This window comes from Callionymus lyra, chromosome 5 (assembly GCF_982586985.1).
Source record: "Callionymus lyra chromosome 5, fCalLyr1.hap1.1, whole genome shotgun sequence".
NCBI classification, from domain to species: domain Eukaryota; kingdom Metazoa; phylum Chordata; class Actinopteri; order Syngnathiformes; family Callionymidae; genus Callionymus; species Callionymus lyra.
Window position 1 is genome coordinate 10,742,791 of NC_141822.1, and position 18,594 is coordinate 10,761,384.

Below are 18,594 nucleotides of genomic sequence, written 5' to 3' on the forward strand. Positions count from 1 at the left end.
TACTTTATGGTTATTTGGTATCACTGGAACCATGTAACTGTACATTTTATTTAAATTATTTAGATAAATAAATTCCACACTGCACTTATGCCTAAGGTACGGAGTCCCTAAGGGGACAAGAAAGAAAACGTTATAGTATAGTGATCTCGCAATACTTCTACTAATTGCGAGATTAAGTATATTTTATTTAATAATATATTATATAGCTATTGTCAAAAAACAAAATTGTTTGGAAAGTGTAAAATTAACTTATTTTTTTGCGTTTCGCACACCGTTGGCGGAAGACAATACAATTAGTAATTCAAAACACACTATAAGAAATACAAAAAATTATTTAAAAATAAACACAAAGTATATATATATAAAAAAAATAAACTGATCAAATTAACGAATATTCCCCGAAAATATCCCAAAAGTGAGTTAAAAGAAATCATACGATTGACATATTTTAGTTTTATCATTTAACGTTTAATGCTCCTCACCACAAGGTGGCGGTAACGCGCATTTAGATTTGTTTCCAATGTGTCGCTAGAGGAAGGTGCTTGAAAAAGAGGAGAAAATGGCATCTTCAGAAGTAACATTTCCACCCGACGACGTGGTTAGAACTTCAATCTGCAAAGAGTTCGTTGAAATAACCTCGACTGACGATGAAGTAGCTGAAAAGTTCCTGCGTAAAAATGACTGGGTTTTAGAAGTGCGTTTTTTTAATGTAGTTCTGAAAACTTCGTCTGATTTATACATTTATTGAACTATAACTATGTGTCCATCTTTCAGCGAGCTATGGAAGACTACTATGAACAGACGACTGCAGTGGACGAGTTTCCTGAGGAGACCAAGATGACTCCTGAAAAGAAGAAACCTTTGGAATGGTTTGTGTTTTCACTTGTTTAAAGGTCAACTTAAGTGTCATTTTAAGTGTGTCTTAAATAATGTTGTTCTCTATTGTATCATCAGTGTCTGTTTGTACAAAACTCTCTTTTTTTATTGAAATATTGACGTTAGAAAATGATATTAAGCCCCGCCCACTGAAAACACTTTGTTTTTGTAGATATGAAATCTTGTTTACCTTTGGACTTTAGACTTTACTTTTATTGTCATTGCACAGAAGAACACAGCAGTGAAAACTCACAACGAAATCCGGTTGCTTAAAATCACAGATTGTATATAAAGAAGTATAAATATAAACCACATCTATTCTGCTGTAATTTGTCAAATCTGGGTTCATCACTGCATGTCGTCAATCCCAGAAGTCTCCCCCTCCAAGTGACTTGTTGTATAAACAAAGCGGGGTGTGATTACAGCTGGCTGGCTGGAGGAGTGAAGCCATTATTACGTCATACTAGACTGCTCTCGTAACCTCTTGTTCGCCCAGAAGGGAGAACTTTATAAAGTAATAAGTTTAAAACATGGTCCTGATGAGAGTTGACTCTTCACATTAGTTACCCTTTAAGTGCACTTATTAATCGTTGGTTCTGAACCCGACAGCATCGACTTGACCGGAGAAAGTCCAACAACATCAACGGAAGATAGCGAGGAGCTGTCACTCATCTCCTGGAACATAGACGGCCTTGACCTCGACAACATACCAGAGCGGGCGAGAGGCCTCTGTTCCATCCTGGCTTTGTAAGACTGGTGTTTTCTGGCTTCACGTGTGAGAAGATTTAAAAGAGCTGGACTATTTAGTTTCCCTTTTTTGTTTTTTCTTTGTTTGCAGGTATCACCCTGATGTTGTCTTCTTCCAGGAGCTCATCCCAGCCTATGTGGATTATCTGAAGAAAAGAGCAAGGAGTTATCTCATTCTTCAAGGTATGACATGTATTGTATAGAGGTTTGTTTTGGCAAGAATCTGACGTATCACGATATAGTGGAAACGACTCGATATATTTTGATAGTGTAGTAACAAGGATACACGTGTAGTATTGTCGAGTACTTGACTCTGGTGTTGCTGAATTTACAAACATGTGACTCTTGATGAAGTCGTAACTGCTTTCATTTGTTTAAAAAATATATATATATATATATGTACAAACATCAGCTTTAAAAGCTGCTGGAGTCGACTGTATCCTCTTGTCCTCAGTCATCGCTGGAATCAATCGATTTTCCTTCTTCCTTTCACTGTGGAAGACGTATTGACCGAAGTTTAATTGCATATTTTATTTCACACATGTATTGAAAAATAAACCATAAAACAACAATTAAAATATGTTTTGAAAGCCAAAAAACAACTACATTTACTCCCCTAGTTTTGTAGCAGTGGCTACATTATGAGTCGCACCTAATACATTTTTTTTTAAATAAAATATTACAATAATAAGTTTGCTCTTGTATTTCTGACACATGGCTGTCATTGTTGAGCCTCATCGGCATATAAAGCATTTCATTCTTAGAGATTGATCATTTAAAAGTATCCTTCAAGTCGTTTGACTGTATTACCCGCCTCTCGCCCTGACTAACTGGGATTCCAAGATGTCGATTGGGTTGTTTGTGTCACCAGGTGGAGAAGACTGCTACTTCACCGGTATAATGCTTAAAAAGACCCGCGTCGACCTGGTGGAGAGTGAGATCGTGACTTTCCAAACGAGTCAGATGCGGAATCTCCTCGTGGTTCAGGTTGGTGTCGCGCTCATCGCCCAACGACGTCGATCCGACCCTTGACGTTTTTTTAACGTCCGACAGGCGACCTTCAAAGGCAAGAAGCTGTGCCTGATGACGTCTCACCTGGAGAGCTGCAAAGATCAGTCCGGGCCGCGGATGAAGCAGCTGACGTCGGTGATGCAGAGGATGAGGAACGCGCCTGACGACGTCACCGTGGTGTTCGGTGGAGACACCAACTTGAGAGACAAGGAGGTAAAAAAAAACCTCTCATCGTGACTCCGAGTCTGACCCTTACCTCTCGCTCAGGTGGCCCAGGTGGGTCTGCCGGCCGGCGTGCACGACGTCTGGGAGAAGCTTGGGAAGCCGGAGCACTGTCGCTACACGTGGGACACGAAACTGAACCACAACAAAAACGCCAAGTACGTCAGCCGCTGCCGCTTCGACCGCGTCTACATCCGGTCGGCCACCAAAGAGGGCGTCGCCCGCATGAGCCCCAGTCACATGACGGTGCTGGGCACCGACCCGCTGAGCTGCCGGCGCCACATCAGCGACCACTGGGGGCTGTACTGCTGCTTCTCCGCCTCGTAGAGATATTGTTTTTGTTGAATGTTCAATCTTGCTCTGGAATGATATCAATTCATCAGTTGCATGATTTATTTTATTTGAATCAAAATTTAAATGATGTTAATCCTAAAAAAAAAAACTTTATATTTTTCATATAATTTAAATGTTCATCGGCTTCGATCATCAATAATAAAGTGATGAGGTGAGACTGGTTAAGTCATGTTGAATTAAAAATGTTGACCAAATGTTAAGATGTTGTTTTCATTCAATTTCTTTAATTTTTCTTTTTTAATCGTCTCCATGTAAATACATTTGTACTGCAAACTAAGTATTTTAATACGCCTTGACAACAATCACTAAAAATACTAAAGTTAATTTCAATTAATGTTTAATAGTTGTGATGGAATGGATGTACAAGAACAAGCTTATTACTGCAGTATTTAATATTAATACCCCTTTAACAAAACGTATGATTGGTTCGGTTTTACTTAAAGAGCGCCCCCTAGCGTTAGATACGAGCCAGCAGTGGCGCTTATTTGAAGTCCACCTAAAATGTAAACAATAAAATAAAACCACAAACGTGTTTGTTCCACCAGATTCATGTATTAAGTTAAATCTGCTTTATATTGCTATTAAAAACGGTGACAAACAGTCATTTACTGTTGAAAGATTATTTTCAAAGTGCGTCACAATGTTTGGGTCTTGATTGTAAATCCATTACATTATATTTTTATATTTACACGAATAATAACGAAGCTGAACGAACAATAATGACATTTGCGTGTATGAGCGACGATCACGTGACTCTTAGTCACCTGACTGAAGCCACATGACTCATGAAAGAGTAAAAAAAAAAAGACAGATGGCTCACGCTGCACCTATTTCTGGTGACCGACTAAGCCAAAATTATGAACTTAAAAAATATATATACATATATAAACGGTAATTTGAGATGATCTATCGTCTATGTTATTTAATTTCAAACATCATTCCTAATGTTCATTTACGGTAACGTTTTTTATCAAACGCAGCTGATAGTGTACGAGTTGTGTCACTCTTCAAATAGAGGATCTATGTACAGGCCCGTCACGTTTAGGTAAATAAAGACAAATGTTCTTTAGTGCTGCGTTCACGGGTCACTGATCACTGTTTCTGTGACATATTGCTCTCCTTGAACTACAGAAAGGAGATCGACGTGAAGGACTCGATAGCTGTATGCTAATGCTACCGTGCTAGCTAAGCTCATTAAGAAGAACCAACATGTCTGGACCGAACAGTGACCCGGATATTTCCGTCGAAGAAATCATCGATGATGAAGAGGATTTCGAAGATGAAGGTAAACATGTGTTTCATTACCGATATAAATAAATCATTGAGCGAAGAGTTTATCCCGATTTATCTTTTCATTTAATGCGATAAAGATCTGGACACAATCCGATTATCCACACAGTCTAATAACTTCTATGTTAAAATTGACACAATAATTTAAGGTGTAAATTAATGTTGTTTTGGATGCAGCTGTTTGGATATTTAAAATGCTGTATTTATATAGTTTTAATGTTTTTTTTTTTAATGAAGTGAAACTAGTGTTTGGGGGTCGATCATCCAGAGTTACAGGCAGAGGTCAAGAAAGGTGCGACTGACAAAGTTTCTCGGTGTGCAAATCTTTGGAGCGAGCATTCTGAGCCGCTCTACTCACATTTCCCCTGATCCTTAAAACTCTTCACTGGCTGCCAGTTTCTTTGAAGATCAACTTTAAAATTCTGGATCTTACTTTCAGATCTATTCATGGTCAGACCTTCCATCAGTAGATTCTGATCCAGACTTACACCCCAGCTCGGGCTCTGAGGTCTGTGGATCAGAATCTACTGATGGTTCCTGAACACGGTTTGATGATCTACTGACTCCTTCAAGAAACATCTTAAGACACTCTTTATTTGTGCAGGTTTTTTTTGTGTTATTGTGTCTTGGCCTTTTAGAGTTTTTAATTGTGTAGGTATTTTGAAATGTGTATTGCTTTTTGATTGTGACGACAAGTCTTCCTCCATCTCCAGAGTACACAGAAATCAACTCGATGCTGGATCAGATCAACTCCTATCTGGACGGCATCGAGGAGCGGAACGACGCGCTGAACGGGAAACTGCACGACCTCATGGAGTCGAACCGACAAGCTCGGCAGGAGTTCAGAGCCCAGAGGGCGGACCCCGCCGCGGGTCAGGTCGACGACAAGCCCGACTCCGGCGGAGAGCCGGACAAAGACCAGGACTCGAGCGGCTCACAAGCCAGTGAAAAGAGCAGCTAGAAAATCCTCGTTGTCGTGGAGATATCCAGACGTGTTTTTTCTTGTGTTTGTCCATGTTTTCATCGTCAGTGATGTGGATGTGCACGTGTGTTATTGTGACCAAATATGTTAAATTAAAGTTACCATCATGAAGACACTCAAATCTCTGACTATACCAGAAGCATCTAGAAGTTGTCACACCTGGAAAAATAACCCTGGCTTGACGGCAAATGTCCGGATAGATCAAATAAACACTCGGATACAGTTTCAATATTTTAATATAAATTAACTCCTGAACAGAAAACATCTAAATATACAATAAACTTCCAGCATTAAAAAAAAACAAAACTACACCAGTCTCACGAGCGGTGGAATAAAAATGCAATAGGAAAGGTTTTTTTTTGTTGTTTTTTTTTCAAATCTCCTAGATCTGCTGGTCCCATCAGCGAGACCTGATCCTCATGGTTGTTGCCATGACTACAAGCGCTTCCTACCAATGATTCAGTTTCTCTGCATCTACCGCAGGATGATAAATGTTAAAGGTCACGAACGAGGAAGTGAATCAGGTGACACAGCAGATCTTCAAGATGGAAATAATCTCTTTGTTAAACACTCAAAACACACGCCTGAAATGCTTCTTCTATCCAGTGTATCGCAGCACGGCAACTTGATTAACACACACAATATTCCAAATAAATAAATTTTAAAAAAAAGTCCACGGAAGAAAGTAGTAGCTTAAGATGGGAAGAATTTAAAGAATGGATCATCATTTAACTCGAGTATTCAACACATCATAGTCATTTTAATTTAGTTCAAGAGAAGAATCATCATTAAAGTCCTGAAATTGTCTCGAACATGTGTGTAGTTCCGTCAGAATGAAACACAGTAAGTCAGCCCTTCAAATATTTTGAGTCAAATATATAGACGATGTCTGCTCCTGTTTCTTCTCGCGTCTTTCAAGATTTACAGACCACAGGGATATCTCCCACAACGTCTCATTTCATCAATGAAACTGAAAAAAATACTGATAAAACAAATATACTACGACACATTCAGGAGGATTTTCTTTCTGCATTTGTCCTTCCCTGGATGATTGCTTTAGACTCACATTCAACAGATGGAACACTGAACACGTTGGTTATGTTGTAATTTGTGTATGATTTGTCGTTTCAAAATCACAAATTAGAGAGAAAAGAAAAAAGGAAAGCACTGAGACAGCGCATACATCTGCCAAGGAGCTAATTTGACACAAAAGCTGTTTATTAATTTAAAATGTCACTGATTAGGAACTGAAGTCATGTTAGAGAAAGAACTTTAACAACACATTTTTTGAGTAGAATCACTTGAAAGTCGGTTTATTGTAGTGATTTCTTGAGCTACTTCGTGAAAAGTCATAAAAGTAAATAATAAAACCTACAAAAAACACTCGCAAATCTAAACAGTACTAAATGACTTTTTACTTTTAAATAATTACTAACAATCCTGGTCATTTGAATGAAAAATCCATCCAAGAAAGCACAAGTTTCACAGCAGCAAGTTTTGTGCTTCGATCTTGACTCGCAGCTTAAACACGTCTCATGAGTCTCTCGTACCACACGAGGAAAAACTCTTCAATGAGCTCAACCGACGCTTAAACTTCTGTTTTACCCACAATAATATTTCAAGATCAGATATTATTAGAGTTTTCTAGGCACAGATTTTGATCGAGCGGTAAACACTTGAATCAACTTTGTTTTCAGGTGAAGATTCAACGCTAGAGTGTCGTCACATGACTGGGATATGAAAACAACAACATTGATGAGACCATGTTGTGGAACTCTTGGGATCCAGGACTTCGAAAGGGGATTCTCCGGGAGGAAATGTTGAACCACTATTTAGAAAACACGTCATTTGTGTGCTTATATGACCCAAATAATCAAAACAAATCATACACAAATGTACCTGTTCCTTTTCCTATTTTACGTTCAAAACTATTCTTTTAATAAATCATGAAAACAAGTTTTTTTAAACAAGCTCTATGGCTGCATTCAAAACACTGGTCAGTATTGATTCTATGAAGCGGGACAAGTCGGGTCTCAGTGACGCTAATGTTGACAAATGTTGGTCCCTGTTAGCATCTGTAGCATGGTGGGCTAACATGAATTCCGGGGTTTGAACTTGTTATGTCGAGTCACAACTTCCACTGTACCTGATCTGCGGCTCTTGTCGAGTCGATGCCGACTCACCTGGTCAGTTCTGCTCACCGTTGCTTCCCGTCTCATGACGGTCAGCGTCTACTGGCCGCCCTCCCTGACCTACGAGTGGGCGGAGCTTTCGCTTTCTTCTTCTTCCCGGCTGAGGCGTCACTTTCCTCCACCTCCTCCTCTTCGTTGTGATCCTCGGCTTTCGCTTCTAGTCCATCGGCCAGAGGCTCCCCGGAGCAGTCCTGGGGCGTCAGCTCGGGCAAGTCCACGGTTGGAGCGGTCGGGATCTGTGAGTTCTGGTCGTCTGCGGTCGTCTCGTCGTCTCCCGCGTCAGAACTGAGGAAAGGGATAGAGGTCGAGCTGAAGCCTGTGACCAGAGGAGACGAGTCTGTGGTCGGTTCCGTCTCCGGTTCCAAGCCCGTCTCCGGCTCCAAGCCCGTCTCAGGCTCCAAGCCCGTCTCCGGCTCCAAGCCCGTCTCCGGCTCCAAGCCCGTCTCAGGCTCCAAGCCCGTCTCCGGCTCCAAGCCAGTGTCAGGCTCCAAGCCCGTCTCCGGCTCCAACCCAGTGTCAGACTCCAAGCCAGTGTCAGACTCCAAGCCAGTGTCAGACTCCAAGCCGGTCTCCGGCTCCAGCCCAGTTTCCGGCTCTAACCCAATGTCTGACTCCAAGCCCGTCTCCGGCTCCAAGCCCGTCTCTCCTGAATTTGATTCTTCCTCCTTTCGATCGAGTGAAGACTTGTGTTCCTGGGAAAGGAAACGGACGATTCAAAGAACGAAAGTTGAGCGACGAGCTGCAGCCTGAGCCGACGACCAACCTTGAGGTTCTCAAAGTGCGTCAGGGACTTGCAGTGCGTGTGAAGAGCGGAGGAGTCGAAGTGATAGAACTTGTTGCAGAGGCTGCAGATGAATCCTGCCACCGGGACCAAGAATCGGGAACCTGGTGTAGAAAAAAACACATTATTTTATTGTAAAAATAAACTAAAAGATACAAATATCAAACTTTTAAATATTAGGTGTACAAGTTTAAATATTGTGCTATAGTTTTGAAGTCATTAACTTAAAAAAAACCCCCACAGAAATATCTGTTAAAATGATGTCATAGACATTTTGGAACAAACAGCAAAACAAACTAACATTAACACAAGCTAATACATATCAGCTCAAATCTCAGTTGTTGAGGATCATGATTTAAAAATTAAATATATATATAAATATTTTACACTGATGTGTTACGATATACAGTATGATTCTAAAGTTCTTTGACATTTTATTTATTGAGAATAACTGAATTTTAAGATCTTATTTAGGGCAGAAACTGAATGAGGCCTGACAGAGCGGTGCCTCACTTGCAGACCAAACAAGGTAAAACACATTAAAAAACAATATATTTTAATAGACCCCTATTAATGCAACCCCTTCACGACATGAGTAGGAAAGAAAGACGGACATTTCTCAACATCTGCCGTGTTTCCTGGTTCGTCAAAACGGATGTTTGACAAATGATTCAATCATTCTGTACCAAACAGGATGATTGAATCAAAGCGGTTGGTGAAGTGATCGGAGCATTTAAAAGGAGATTAATGACGACTCATTTGTCGTAGACTAAACTACTTATGTCATAAACAAAGGCCAGATTTTTTTGTCACGTTAGAAAAATAACTGAAATTATTACTAAAATACAAAATTAAATTTGTGCTGAACACATTTGCATACTTTAATTTGGCAACAGATTTTTTAAGTCTTGGTTTCATGGGAGATGAAATTGTGTTGTTTCTCAGTAAAGTGGTTTTATTTTAACCTATAATGGAAAAGGAAAAGAAAACTTCTTGATTTGTCGTCTCTTATTTCTCAATGAACTTGTTCTGATGAAGCTTCATGAAACAGTGTCATTATTTCAGAGTCCACTAGATGGCGTGTCTGCACAGTTTTCCTTTGTTTTTAAACAACTGTTCTAATGAAACATAATTTTTAAACTGATGGCGCCACCTACTGACCTCTGAACAACATGACACTGTTTCATGAAGCTTCATCAGACCATCACTAGATCTTGGTACAAACATGAATCTTTCTCGATAGTTTCTTAAAAAACTAACTCTTTCAAGCAGCGACAGCTGATATTTAAAGTTGACAGAAACACAGGGAGATGGAAACTGGCAGATGTAGAAAAAGTGAAACTGAATCATATCAATTATCATACCAGGGGGGCTCAGTTTATTCTGCTAAAAATAACAAAACTGTGACTTGACTTTTAAATTCGAGACTAAAAATATACATGTTCGTAAACTTACCATAGACTTTCTCAGGGTCATACTGCTCATCGCTGCTCATGTTCCCGAGGGTCACCTCCCTGGACGTCCAGTCGTCCTGTGTTCACAGCAGAAGTGTGTCAGGGCCAGAGCAGGACGATAACTTGGGATTTTTATTGTGGCTTCCCACGACCATGGAGAAGGTATAATCATCACAAGTCTGTCACTGCACCGATTGACTTAGAACTAATTTGAAATAAAAAAAAATATATTTGATGGAAAATAAGAATACTGAATGATACCTTTTCCTTACTTTAAAGTAGAAAAACCACACGGTTACGCACAATTATATTAAAATAAAAGGCTTAACTCAAGCTTCAACTTTTTTTTTTTTATTTAAGAAAGATAAATGATTTAAACAGAACAAGATGATCAGGTTAAAAGGCAAGTGTATCTTTGTAACTGTAACTATGTTGAACTGTCTGTATACTTTGTTGTACTAAATAGAGACTGAGCAATACAGTGAAAAATACAAGTGTAATGCATTTAAAAATGTATATAGATTAAGATACATATATATAGGTAAAAATGTATTTTACTTTAATTAGATTTAAGTAAAAGGTTTACGAAATATAACTAAACTAAACAATTTACGAGTCAAAATGAGGGAAAAAAGAAACATAAGGTTATTGTTAAATAAGTTTATTTTTATTTTTAATATCATTTCAGGATCAATATAACGACATTCTCAATCAATAAATAATTGGGATTTTCTTTTCTATACGACTCCAAATATTGTTGATGGTTATTTTTTGTCAGAAACTGACCTGATTTGCCAGCGAGTCTTCGTCCTTCAGAGTCGTGTCGTCCTGCAGCTCACAGACTTCTTCCTCTTCTTCTAGTGAAAAACCGTCGACATCCGTGGAGGTCAGCCTGGATAAGGTCTCCTGAAGCTGGAACACAGGAGGGGATTTTAAACAAACCTAACTCAACGAGGCGTCGGTGCTCATCACGGCTGATCACCTTCTCCACTTTGAGTCGATGCTCTTGCGTCTGCAGGTGCTCCACGAACATCTGGGAGGTTCTGAAGCGCTGTCTGCACACCGTGCAGGAGACCGACGATGTGCTGGCGAGCTGAGGAGAGAAGGTCGGACGTGAGGGTCTGGGAAGATTGAAACGTTTTTTATCAGTAGTTCTTTACTCGATGCTCTTCAGAGCGACGATGGTCCTTGATGCTGCCGCTGAAGTGGGAGTTACAGGAAGAGCACCATCGCTCAGAGCCGCGTCTCTTCTCCCTGGAGTGGATAGAAAACATACATGTTCAGCTGAACGAAAAGGATAAACTGTTCCTTTTGATAAACATAACAAGATCCAGCTTGTTTCTAATATTTTCTACATTATAAGTGTTTTTTTTGTTTTTTTAACAAAATCTTTTTTAGATGCAAAAATGTCTTTATGTTTTGTGCCTTAATGTGTTTGTGTTCATAAACAATTTCATTTTCTTACCATTTCTTCCCTAAAGAAATCAAACAAAAGTATAAAAAAAACTTTCAGCGAAAACTGGCGTTTTGTTTTGACAAAAAAGTGTGCTTAACTATAAAACTAAGAGACAAACAACAAAAAGTGGTGTGCCCCGTCATTGTGCCCAAATTATTCTGGCCTTTCGAGTATTAAAACTGGAATGTATATAATTATATCAGTGGCATAAATAAACTGAAATTGAATACTGAACGGTTTAATTTTCAAATGTTGAAACTTTGATGTTTCTTTCTACTTTAAATTTTTGTTTAAGCATTGAATCATTTTTTAAATGTTTAATCAATGTATATCTATATATATCTATATATATATATATATATAAAAAATGTGGCAATGTTGGCACTATTATTTATACCAATTGAATGAATTAAAAAGGCTATGAATATTTCAATATGGAATTTAGAAAATGTGTAACTTATTTATTTCACGCAAAAGTTTGTTTCTTTATGTGTAAAACTGAGAGAAAACTACAATGTTTGAAAACATCTTGCATATAAGTAACCAATCATAGTTGACCCTACTTTAAAAATGAATGATTTTTTGAAAATGTCAATATTATACCAATTAAATTAATTTCAATTATGCAAATTAAAAAATATATTTCTATCAAAAACATTGAAAATACTCAAAATATTCTGAAGATTTTTCACAAAAAAACTAAACAAATGTAACCTTTTAAAATCAAAATGATTGAATAAAAATGTTCAAGAAAAGTTTTAACATTGTTGAAACGATAAATCCAACCATTCAATATTCTGATGTCACTGATACACTTCCATAGATGTGGTCCGTGTTGAGGTTCTCACCCTTCTCTGCTGGTTCCCAGAAGAGACTCCTGAACTCTGGGCAAGAGAGTGACCAGGCAGGCGTTGCTCACGTGCTGAATCTCCATCATTCTCTGCTGGTGAGCAACACTGTTCATGTGATTCTTGAAGTTCTAAAAAAGACAAAGAAAAGACAATTAAAACCTTTGAAAAAAATGAAATCACACTCAAACTATTCCCTCGTCAGTTTCGAACTCGCCTGCTGGTTGGTGCAAGTGACGCTGCAGAGGTAGCAGTAGAACTTGCTGCCTTCCGTCGGCTCCTGGTCTCCTTCCTGGTCGTCCAGCAGAGCCTGAGCTTCATCTCTGTTGGTCTCAACACCGGAGCTCTGCTGAGAACCTGAACCCTGATACGTCAACGCGAAAGAAGAATCGCCAAGTGCCTGCCCAACGAGAAGAAACTAGGATTAAACAACACTCGAACTAAAACATTGAATCATCTTAAATTGTCGAACAAGCACCTGAGCAGAGATTTCTGCCAGCATCTCGACCGCTCGCTCCACAGCCTGACTCTTTCCTTCCATGAGAATGCAGTCTGAAGGACAAACCATCCGTGAGAAAACTCAACATGTCTGCGTCGCTAGTTTCCTGAATAAGTTGACTTGTGCATCACCTTCATCCAGACTCCCGTCCGCAGCGTCGCTGCACTCGGAGGACAAGTTATTAGCGTCCGTGTCAACGATGGTCGTCGTCTCGTCCTCTAACCTGAGACGGAGTGAAGGAAGATTCATGTTTTTCTCTTTGTGAGATTCAGACCTGAAAAGAATCCTGGAAAGGATTGTTCATCTAAACATGTTGTTTGTTTTCTATATTAGTTCCAAAGACTATTATTGAATTCAAAATAATGAAACTTTATTTTTTTTTATTGGAATGTTGTTGGTTTTTTAACCCTTGTTATCTCAGGGTCAAGGTGACCCGAAGGTTAAGCATACATTTTACTTTTGAATACTTGAATTCACAATTATACATTATAAGTACAAATTGAGTTCATCAAATCTTTTTTGAACTTACTATTTCTATTTTTTTTAAACAGTTTGATATTCTCATTCCAATAATTCTGAAACTAAAATATTTTGTAAATCATAGCCTTTTAAATTCAATATAAAACTTCCAGCAGACGATATCAAACCAGTGCAGAGATAATTGATCAAACCTTTTGGCACTGACATGACTTAACATTCTACAGGACAGCTTGCAATTTGAAGTAGATTTATAACAAGGAATAGTTTGTTTTAATTTAACTTCATTTACAAATTAAAAAGCTATGATGTACTGATGTGTAAAAATGGTTGTATTTTCCATTCAGAGTGTGTCGTACCTTTTTGTCTTCTGTTTCTTCACAACAGGTTCTTCCAAAACGTCTTCGGCCAAAAGAGCATCTTCACTCACTTTCCCCAGTGCGTCGCCTTCACGGTGAAATATTAAACGTCAACATTTGCTTCATGCATTCGGAGCCGAGTGAAGATCGTACCTGTTTGGGCGTCACCTGTGAGAGCTTCAGTGGAGCTGCTCGCTGCTGGTTTATCTTCAGTACTGGCTGTTGTCATCTGCTCACTGTCTCTCTTCCTGTCAGTCATCTGAACATCAGCATCCTTCACTCACACACACACACACACACACACACACACACACACACACACACACACACACACACACACACACACACACACACACACACACACACACACACACACACACACACACACACACACACACACACACACACACACACACACACACACGAGGGAAGGAAGTGTCAGCGACGTCAAATTAAGAGCTTTGGTTTCACAGCGTTAATCACCTGGGAGCCTGAGCTCGTGGTGGTTGCGGTTGTTGTTGCGGTGGGGGGGGCAGTGGTTGATGGGATGTTGTTGTTAAAGAAGCGTGGGTGATGGTTGAAGGGTCTAGAAACCGGGAATCCTCTCATAGGGCCCTTCATGGTCATGCCCATGGGCACGGGACCCAGCAGCGAGGACCTGGCTCCGGCACTGAAGAACTGACGGAACTGCTGTCCACCCATCCCGAAGCTCCTCATGCTGCCGGCTGCAGGAAGTACACAAAAACAAAACGATTCTTGAGAACTTGGAGACGATCAGGAGCTTGTTGGACAAGATGAAGTTTAACAAGAATAAAACTCCAAACCAGTAACTTAAAGTGTTTAGTAGTGATGACGATGTCATATGAATATTTTGCCCAAATGCATAACACGCACTCGTATTCGTTTGACATGAATCGAATAAAAGTGTTTTCTCTTCACATATTCATCATGTGAGGTGGCGTTTATAAAATGTGTCAGAAAACATGTCTGATCACATGAGGAAAACCAGCTCTTGCTGCGATTTGCACCTTAATCATTTGAACTACAACTTTGGTTGCATTGGTTGCCGTTCCTTTACACCGTTTTATTTTGAAAACTTTCCTAATAGTCTTCGATTTTTATTGCTCTACGTCTGAATGATCCTGCTCCAAAAAGAACCTTTCTTCTGAATTGCATGAACCAGCCTAAAAAACATGCGATATAAATGAAATGTTGTTTGTAATTTATATCATGAGAAATGGTACTTTCTTTCCAAGGAATATGAAAAGCACAACCAGAACTATGACCTTCATTTCCACCAGTCCTCTTTAATTTGACACAATTACCAATAGATACAACATATTTTAAGAACAAAAAATAATAATAGAAAGTTAAAGTATTAACTTTGTTTCTCTTTTAGCTGAAAAATATGTATACGGTCTATGAAGTTGACAAGTTGGTGAAACAAAATACTAAGAGTGCAAAATTGGAACAAAGTGCAAACAACGCTGCAAGGGTCAAGATTATTAGGTGAACACAAAAAGTCTAGAACTTAATAATAATAACACTTTTATATAAACAAGTCAAATAAAAGCACTCTTAGGAGTCTTCCCTGCTTCAAAATTAATTAGGTTTTATGAATAAATGTAAATAAAAGAAGCACAATCAATATAATCGTATGTTAGAACAACAGTATTTCCTGTGTTGTGTTTACAACGCTGGCAATAAAAGTTTTCTGATTCTGACACAATTTTAATACAAGAAACACACAATAATCACATTAGTATTGACAGATACTGTGTCGTGCAGGATTTATTGAACAATGATGAGTTAACTCTGTCGCGATCCTCAAACTAGGATCATCATTTGATCTGTGATCAACACGATTTAAAAGTAAGTTGGTTAACCGTTTAACGGTGTTATAAACTAAACTTGCTAAATGCATATTGTGTCATCATTAATCATCCTGAAGTTTGTGCCATTTATATTTAGGAGAGTTAACGTCACACACATGGAACTCTGTGCTGTCATCTATTATTCAACATCATTAAACACAAACTCTCTATTTATTGGATCGAGGCAGATTCCAATGATGAAGTCAACATTAAAACAAGAACGTTTATTATTATTGACTTTCACGCAGTCGACTGAAAGTTTCTCTTGTCCCTACGACAGCAAAGTTTACTGCTTCGCCTTCCTTTTATCTTCGATCTGCTCATACTCTTGTACGTGATGCTTCTCTAGATGCTTCATTAAGTTAATGGTGTTGAATCTAGTCGAGTGAATTTTCCTCTGCACGTCCTCTCTGCAGCAGAGCCGCTGCTTCACAGGCGATGGCGCAAATATATTTATAAAACTGCTCAGATATGACATGAGGATCGCAGCTTTTTCACCGAAACCCAGTCCAACTTAGAAAATCTGGATCAGACCGTGAATCGATACCAGTATCAGATCGTTGCATCCCTATGTTGAACATTAATCATTTTCATTTCAAAGATGAAGGCAGTACCTTGCATCTGCTGCATCATCAAGGCGCCCTGCAGCATGGGATTGGGAGCGATGATCGTAGTCTGGGTGGCCTGGCACATCCTCACCATACGAGGCGAAGCACCCGCTTGAGGCGGCACAGGCATTTGTCTGTAAATAGAAACGTGAAATTCAGATGTAAAACATGAGAAACCATGCATTTTCGTTACATTTAAAATGTGGTTATGACTAAAATACTAAGAGATGTGAGAACATTTGATGCCATCGTTGAGTAATTTTCTTTATTTATAAGTTAATACAACTGCTTTGGTTTTGTATCTTAATGGACAAAAGGTTAGAAGACCAATTGTTTTATGCCATTTATTTGTCAATTAAAAAATAAAAAATACCTGGCAAAGTTGTACTTGTATTAATTGATAATTAAGTTAATAGGTTACATTGGTAAGAAAACCAGTGAACATGCCATACAAATGTTTTCTGTGGTGTTATCTTGATCTTTTTAGTATATATTTTTTGATTATTTAAGCACTTTGTGACCCTGGTCCAGAAAAGCGCTATATAAATATAAATTACTTACTAACTTACTCTTATTCTCATGTTAAGTAGAAGAACTCACATTTCTCCAATCCTTAAAACTCTTCACTGGCTTCCAGTTTCTTTCAGGATCAACTTTAAAATTCTGGTTCTTACTTTCAGATTTATTCATGGTCAGACCTTCCATCAGTAGATTCTGATCCAGCCTTACACCCCAGCTCGGGCTCTGAGGTCTGTGGATCAGAATCTACTGATGGTTCCTGAACACGGTTCAGGACCAGAGGAGAGAAATCCTTCCAGACTGTTGCTCCTAAGCTTTGGAACGATCTCTGTGTTTGATGATCTACTGACTCCTTTAAGAAACATCTTAAGACGTTTTTATTTGTTCAGGCTTTTCCTTGATTTTCTGGAACTCCTGTTGTGTTATCAGTTTTATCTTGACCTTTAAAGTATATACTTTATTGAATATTGTTTTGATTGTTTAAGCGCTTTGTGACCCTGGTCTAGAAAAACGCTATATAAATAAAAATTACTTACTTACTTCAGAGCATTATTATTCAAAATGTAAAATGTTTCTTTAAATCGCAATAAAATATATATTGACAGCATAATTACACACGTTATAATAATAACAAGAGAGGCTGTGGTCTTATTATTAGTATTAAATACAACTTATTCCAAGAGTAAACGGGATGTAAGCGCTTGACCAGAGGGCCCTAATCAAAGCCTCGGTCTCTCCTGGTTCTCCTCACCGCGGCGCCTGGTGGTGATGCGGGCCTACATGGTGCCCGGGAGCCGGCTGTTGCGGGGGAGGCGGCGGAGGCTGCTGCTGGAACAGTTGCTGCAGCTGCCGCAGGTGCTGGTGAAACTGCTGCTGCTGTTGCTGCTGCTGCTGCTGCTGGTGGTGGTGCATGTGCGGGTTGAACATCTTCAGTCTAACGGTTGATCCTCCAGGCGACTGACGGAGCAGCAGCCGCGGGGACTGACTCCTGTTCCTGGGGAGGAACACACGGCTCACGTCACGGTCATCACTCGTGTGAAGATAAACTCCATTCAGTTTAACACATGGTTTGGTGAAGACAGTGAGGTTGTGGAGGATCATTTTTTTTAAAAATGGAATTAAAACCAATAAAAACGCCAGAGTCACCATGAAAACAAAGCTAGGTTAGCATCACCACACACGGCTACACAACAGAGCGAGACTCGACGCCAGTAAACACACGAATATCCTCGTTTATTTTCCTACCTTTTCACCTGCGGGGGCTGCGAGGAGTTAATCGAAGATATCGATGTGAATATTTGAACAACGAAATCCCTTATGATTGGAAAAAAAGATGCTTCGAACCGGTTCAAGTTGCATGAGATCGAACTACTAGCTTGGACTCTGTAGCGCGACGAGGCTACACTGGACTCTAGTGACCCCTGGTGGTGGATCGTTCTGATGCTTCATCCAGAGGTCATTTCGTTTCATTTCTTTATTTATTAAATACATCACATGGTACAATAAAGTACAATAATTAAATATGTATCTCCATTCGTTTGTTTTTATTGTATTATTGTTGTTGAAATAAAATATAAATATCTGGAAAAAACAACATTGAAACACTAAAAGAACGTTTATGAAAAAAAAAACCTCTTATTTATCAATTAATTACTTCCTAGTTGGTATTTAATCCGTATTTAATCTATTTTTACTTCTGATTTAATAATGTCATTTTCGCCACCATATTCAGCACCAAGGACAGCGATGTATATACAGTGTATATACTGTATATATATTTAAATATATATAATGTACATCTAATAATGTTATAACCGTTTTATTATAAATGTATTATACCTGTTACGGAATAGATGATGCGTGAAGCATACATTTATTTCAAATCAAGCTTTTTATATAACAAAATATACGTTTTTGTATCTCATTGTATACGAACAGATTTTATGTTTTTTTAATGGTTTATTTTTTTTGAAATATGATATGAATATAAAAAAATATATATTATTTAATAATATATTTCCCCTCATGATAACTGCAGTGAGAGC

At 38.8% G+C, this 18,594-nt stretch overlaps 3 protein-coding genes across 4 annotated transcripts; 2 read left to right on the forward strand and 1 right to left on the reverse strand.

Moving 5' to 3' along the window:
* The first annotated feature begins 527 nt into the window (after window positions 1-527).
* Window positions 528-3,404, forward strand: tdp2b (tyrosyl-DNA phosphodiesterase 2b). The gene is made up of 7 exons (XM_087792440.1): window positions 528-694; window positions 775-869; window positions 1,486-1,623; window positions 1,715-1,806; window positions 2,495-2,610; window positions 2,677-2,847; window positions 2,902-3,404. Exons 1-7 carry the CDS (start codon window positions 560-562, stop codon window positions 3,181-3,183), a joined length of 1,029 nt encoding a protein of 342 aa, XP_087648566.1. The 5' UTR covers window positions 528-559; the 3' UTR covers window positions 3,184-3,404.
* An 834-nt stretch (window positions 3,405-4,238) lies between these two features.
* bbln (bublin coiled coil protein) lies at window positions 4,239-5,597 on the forward strand. Its single transcript, XM_087790757.1, has 2 exons — window positions 4,239-4,495; window positions 5,214-5,597. The coding sequence occupies exons 1-2, from the start codon at window positions 4,420-4,422 to the stop codon at window positions 5,459-5,461; spliced, it is 324 nt and encodes a 107-aa protein (XP_087646883.1). The 5' UTR covers window positions 4,239-4,419; the 3' UTR covers window positions 5,462-5,597.
* Window positions 5,598-5,700: 103 nt separating this feature from the next.
* Window positions 5,701-17,929, reverse strand: ciz1a (cdkn1a interacting zinc finger protein 1a). Of its 2 annotated transcripts, none has more exons than XM_087790756.1 (16): window positions 17,795-17,929; window positions 17,301-17,543; window positions 16,037-16,164; window positions 14,032-14,273; window positions 13,702-13,807; window positions 13,549-13,636; window positions 12,844-12,935; window positions 12,692-12,765; window positions 12,431-12,613; window positions 12,214-12,344; window positions 11,070-11,163; window positions 10,892-11,002; window positions 10,696-10,821; window positions 9,911-9,986; window positions 8,438-8,559; window positions 5,701-8,366 (listed from the first exon to the last, which is right to left on the reverse strand). In XM_087790756.1, exons 2-16 carry the CDS (start codon window positions 17,474-17,476, stop codon window positions 7,707-7,709), a joined length of 2,409 nt encoding a protein of 802 aa, XP_087646882.1. In that variant the 5' UTR covers window positions 17,477-17,543; window positions 17,795-17,929; the 3' UTR covers window positions 5,701-7,706. The 2 variants fall into 2 exon arrangements, with proteins under 2 accessions (XP_087646882.1, XP_087646881.1); XM_087790755.1 differs by having other exon boundaries at window positions 13,702-13,822.
* Between the last annotated feature and the right edge of the window lie 665 nt (window positions 17,930-18,594).

Excerpts from the sequence above, each read along its gene's own strand:
- tdp2b (XM_087792440.1), top strand. The coding sequence starts at position 560 with ATGGCATCTTCAGAAGTAACATTTCCACCCGACGACGTGGTTAGAACT. Across the intron at positions 870-1,485 it reads AAGAAGAAACCTTTGGAATG|CATCGACTTGACCGGAGAAA; the intron begins GTTTGTGTTTTC and ends TGAACCCGACAG. Across the intron at positions 2,848-2,901 it reads CCAACTTGAGAGACAAGGAG|GTGGCCCAGGTGGGTCTGCC; the intron begins GTAAAAAAAAAC and ends CCTCTCGCTCAG.
- bbln (XM_087790757.1), top strand. The coding sequence starts at position 4,420 with ATGTCTGGACCGAACAGTGACCCGGATATTTCCGTCGAAGAAATCATC. Across the intron at positions 4,496-5,213 it reads AGAGGATTTCGAAGATGAAG|AGTACACAGAAATCAACTCG; the intron begins GTAAACATGTGT and ends CTCCATCTCCAG.
- ciz1a (XM_087790755.1), bottom strand. The coding sequence starts at position 17,476 with ATGTTCAACCCGCACATGCACCACCACCAGCAGCAGCAGCAGCAGCAA. Across the intron at positions 11,003-11,069 it reads GTCGCTCTGAAGAGCATCGA|CTCGCCAGCACATCGTCGGT; the intron begins GTAAAGAACTAC and ends TTCTCTCCTCAG. Across the intron at positions 9,987-10,695 it reads AAGACTCGCTGGCAAATCAG|GACGACTGGACGTCCAGGGA; the intron begins GTCAGTTTCTGA and ends CTGTGAACACAG.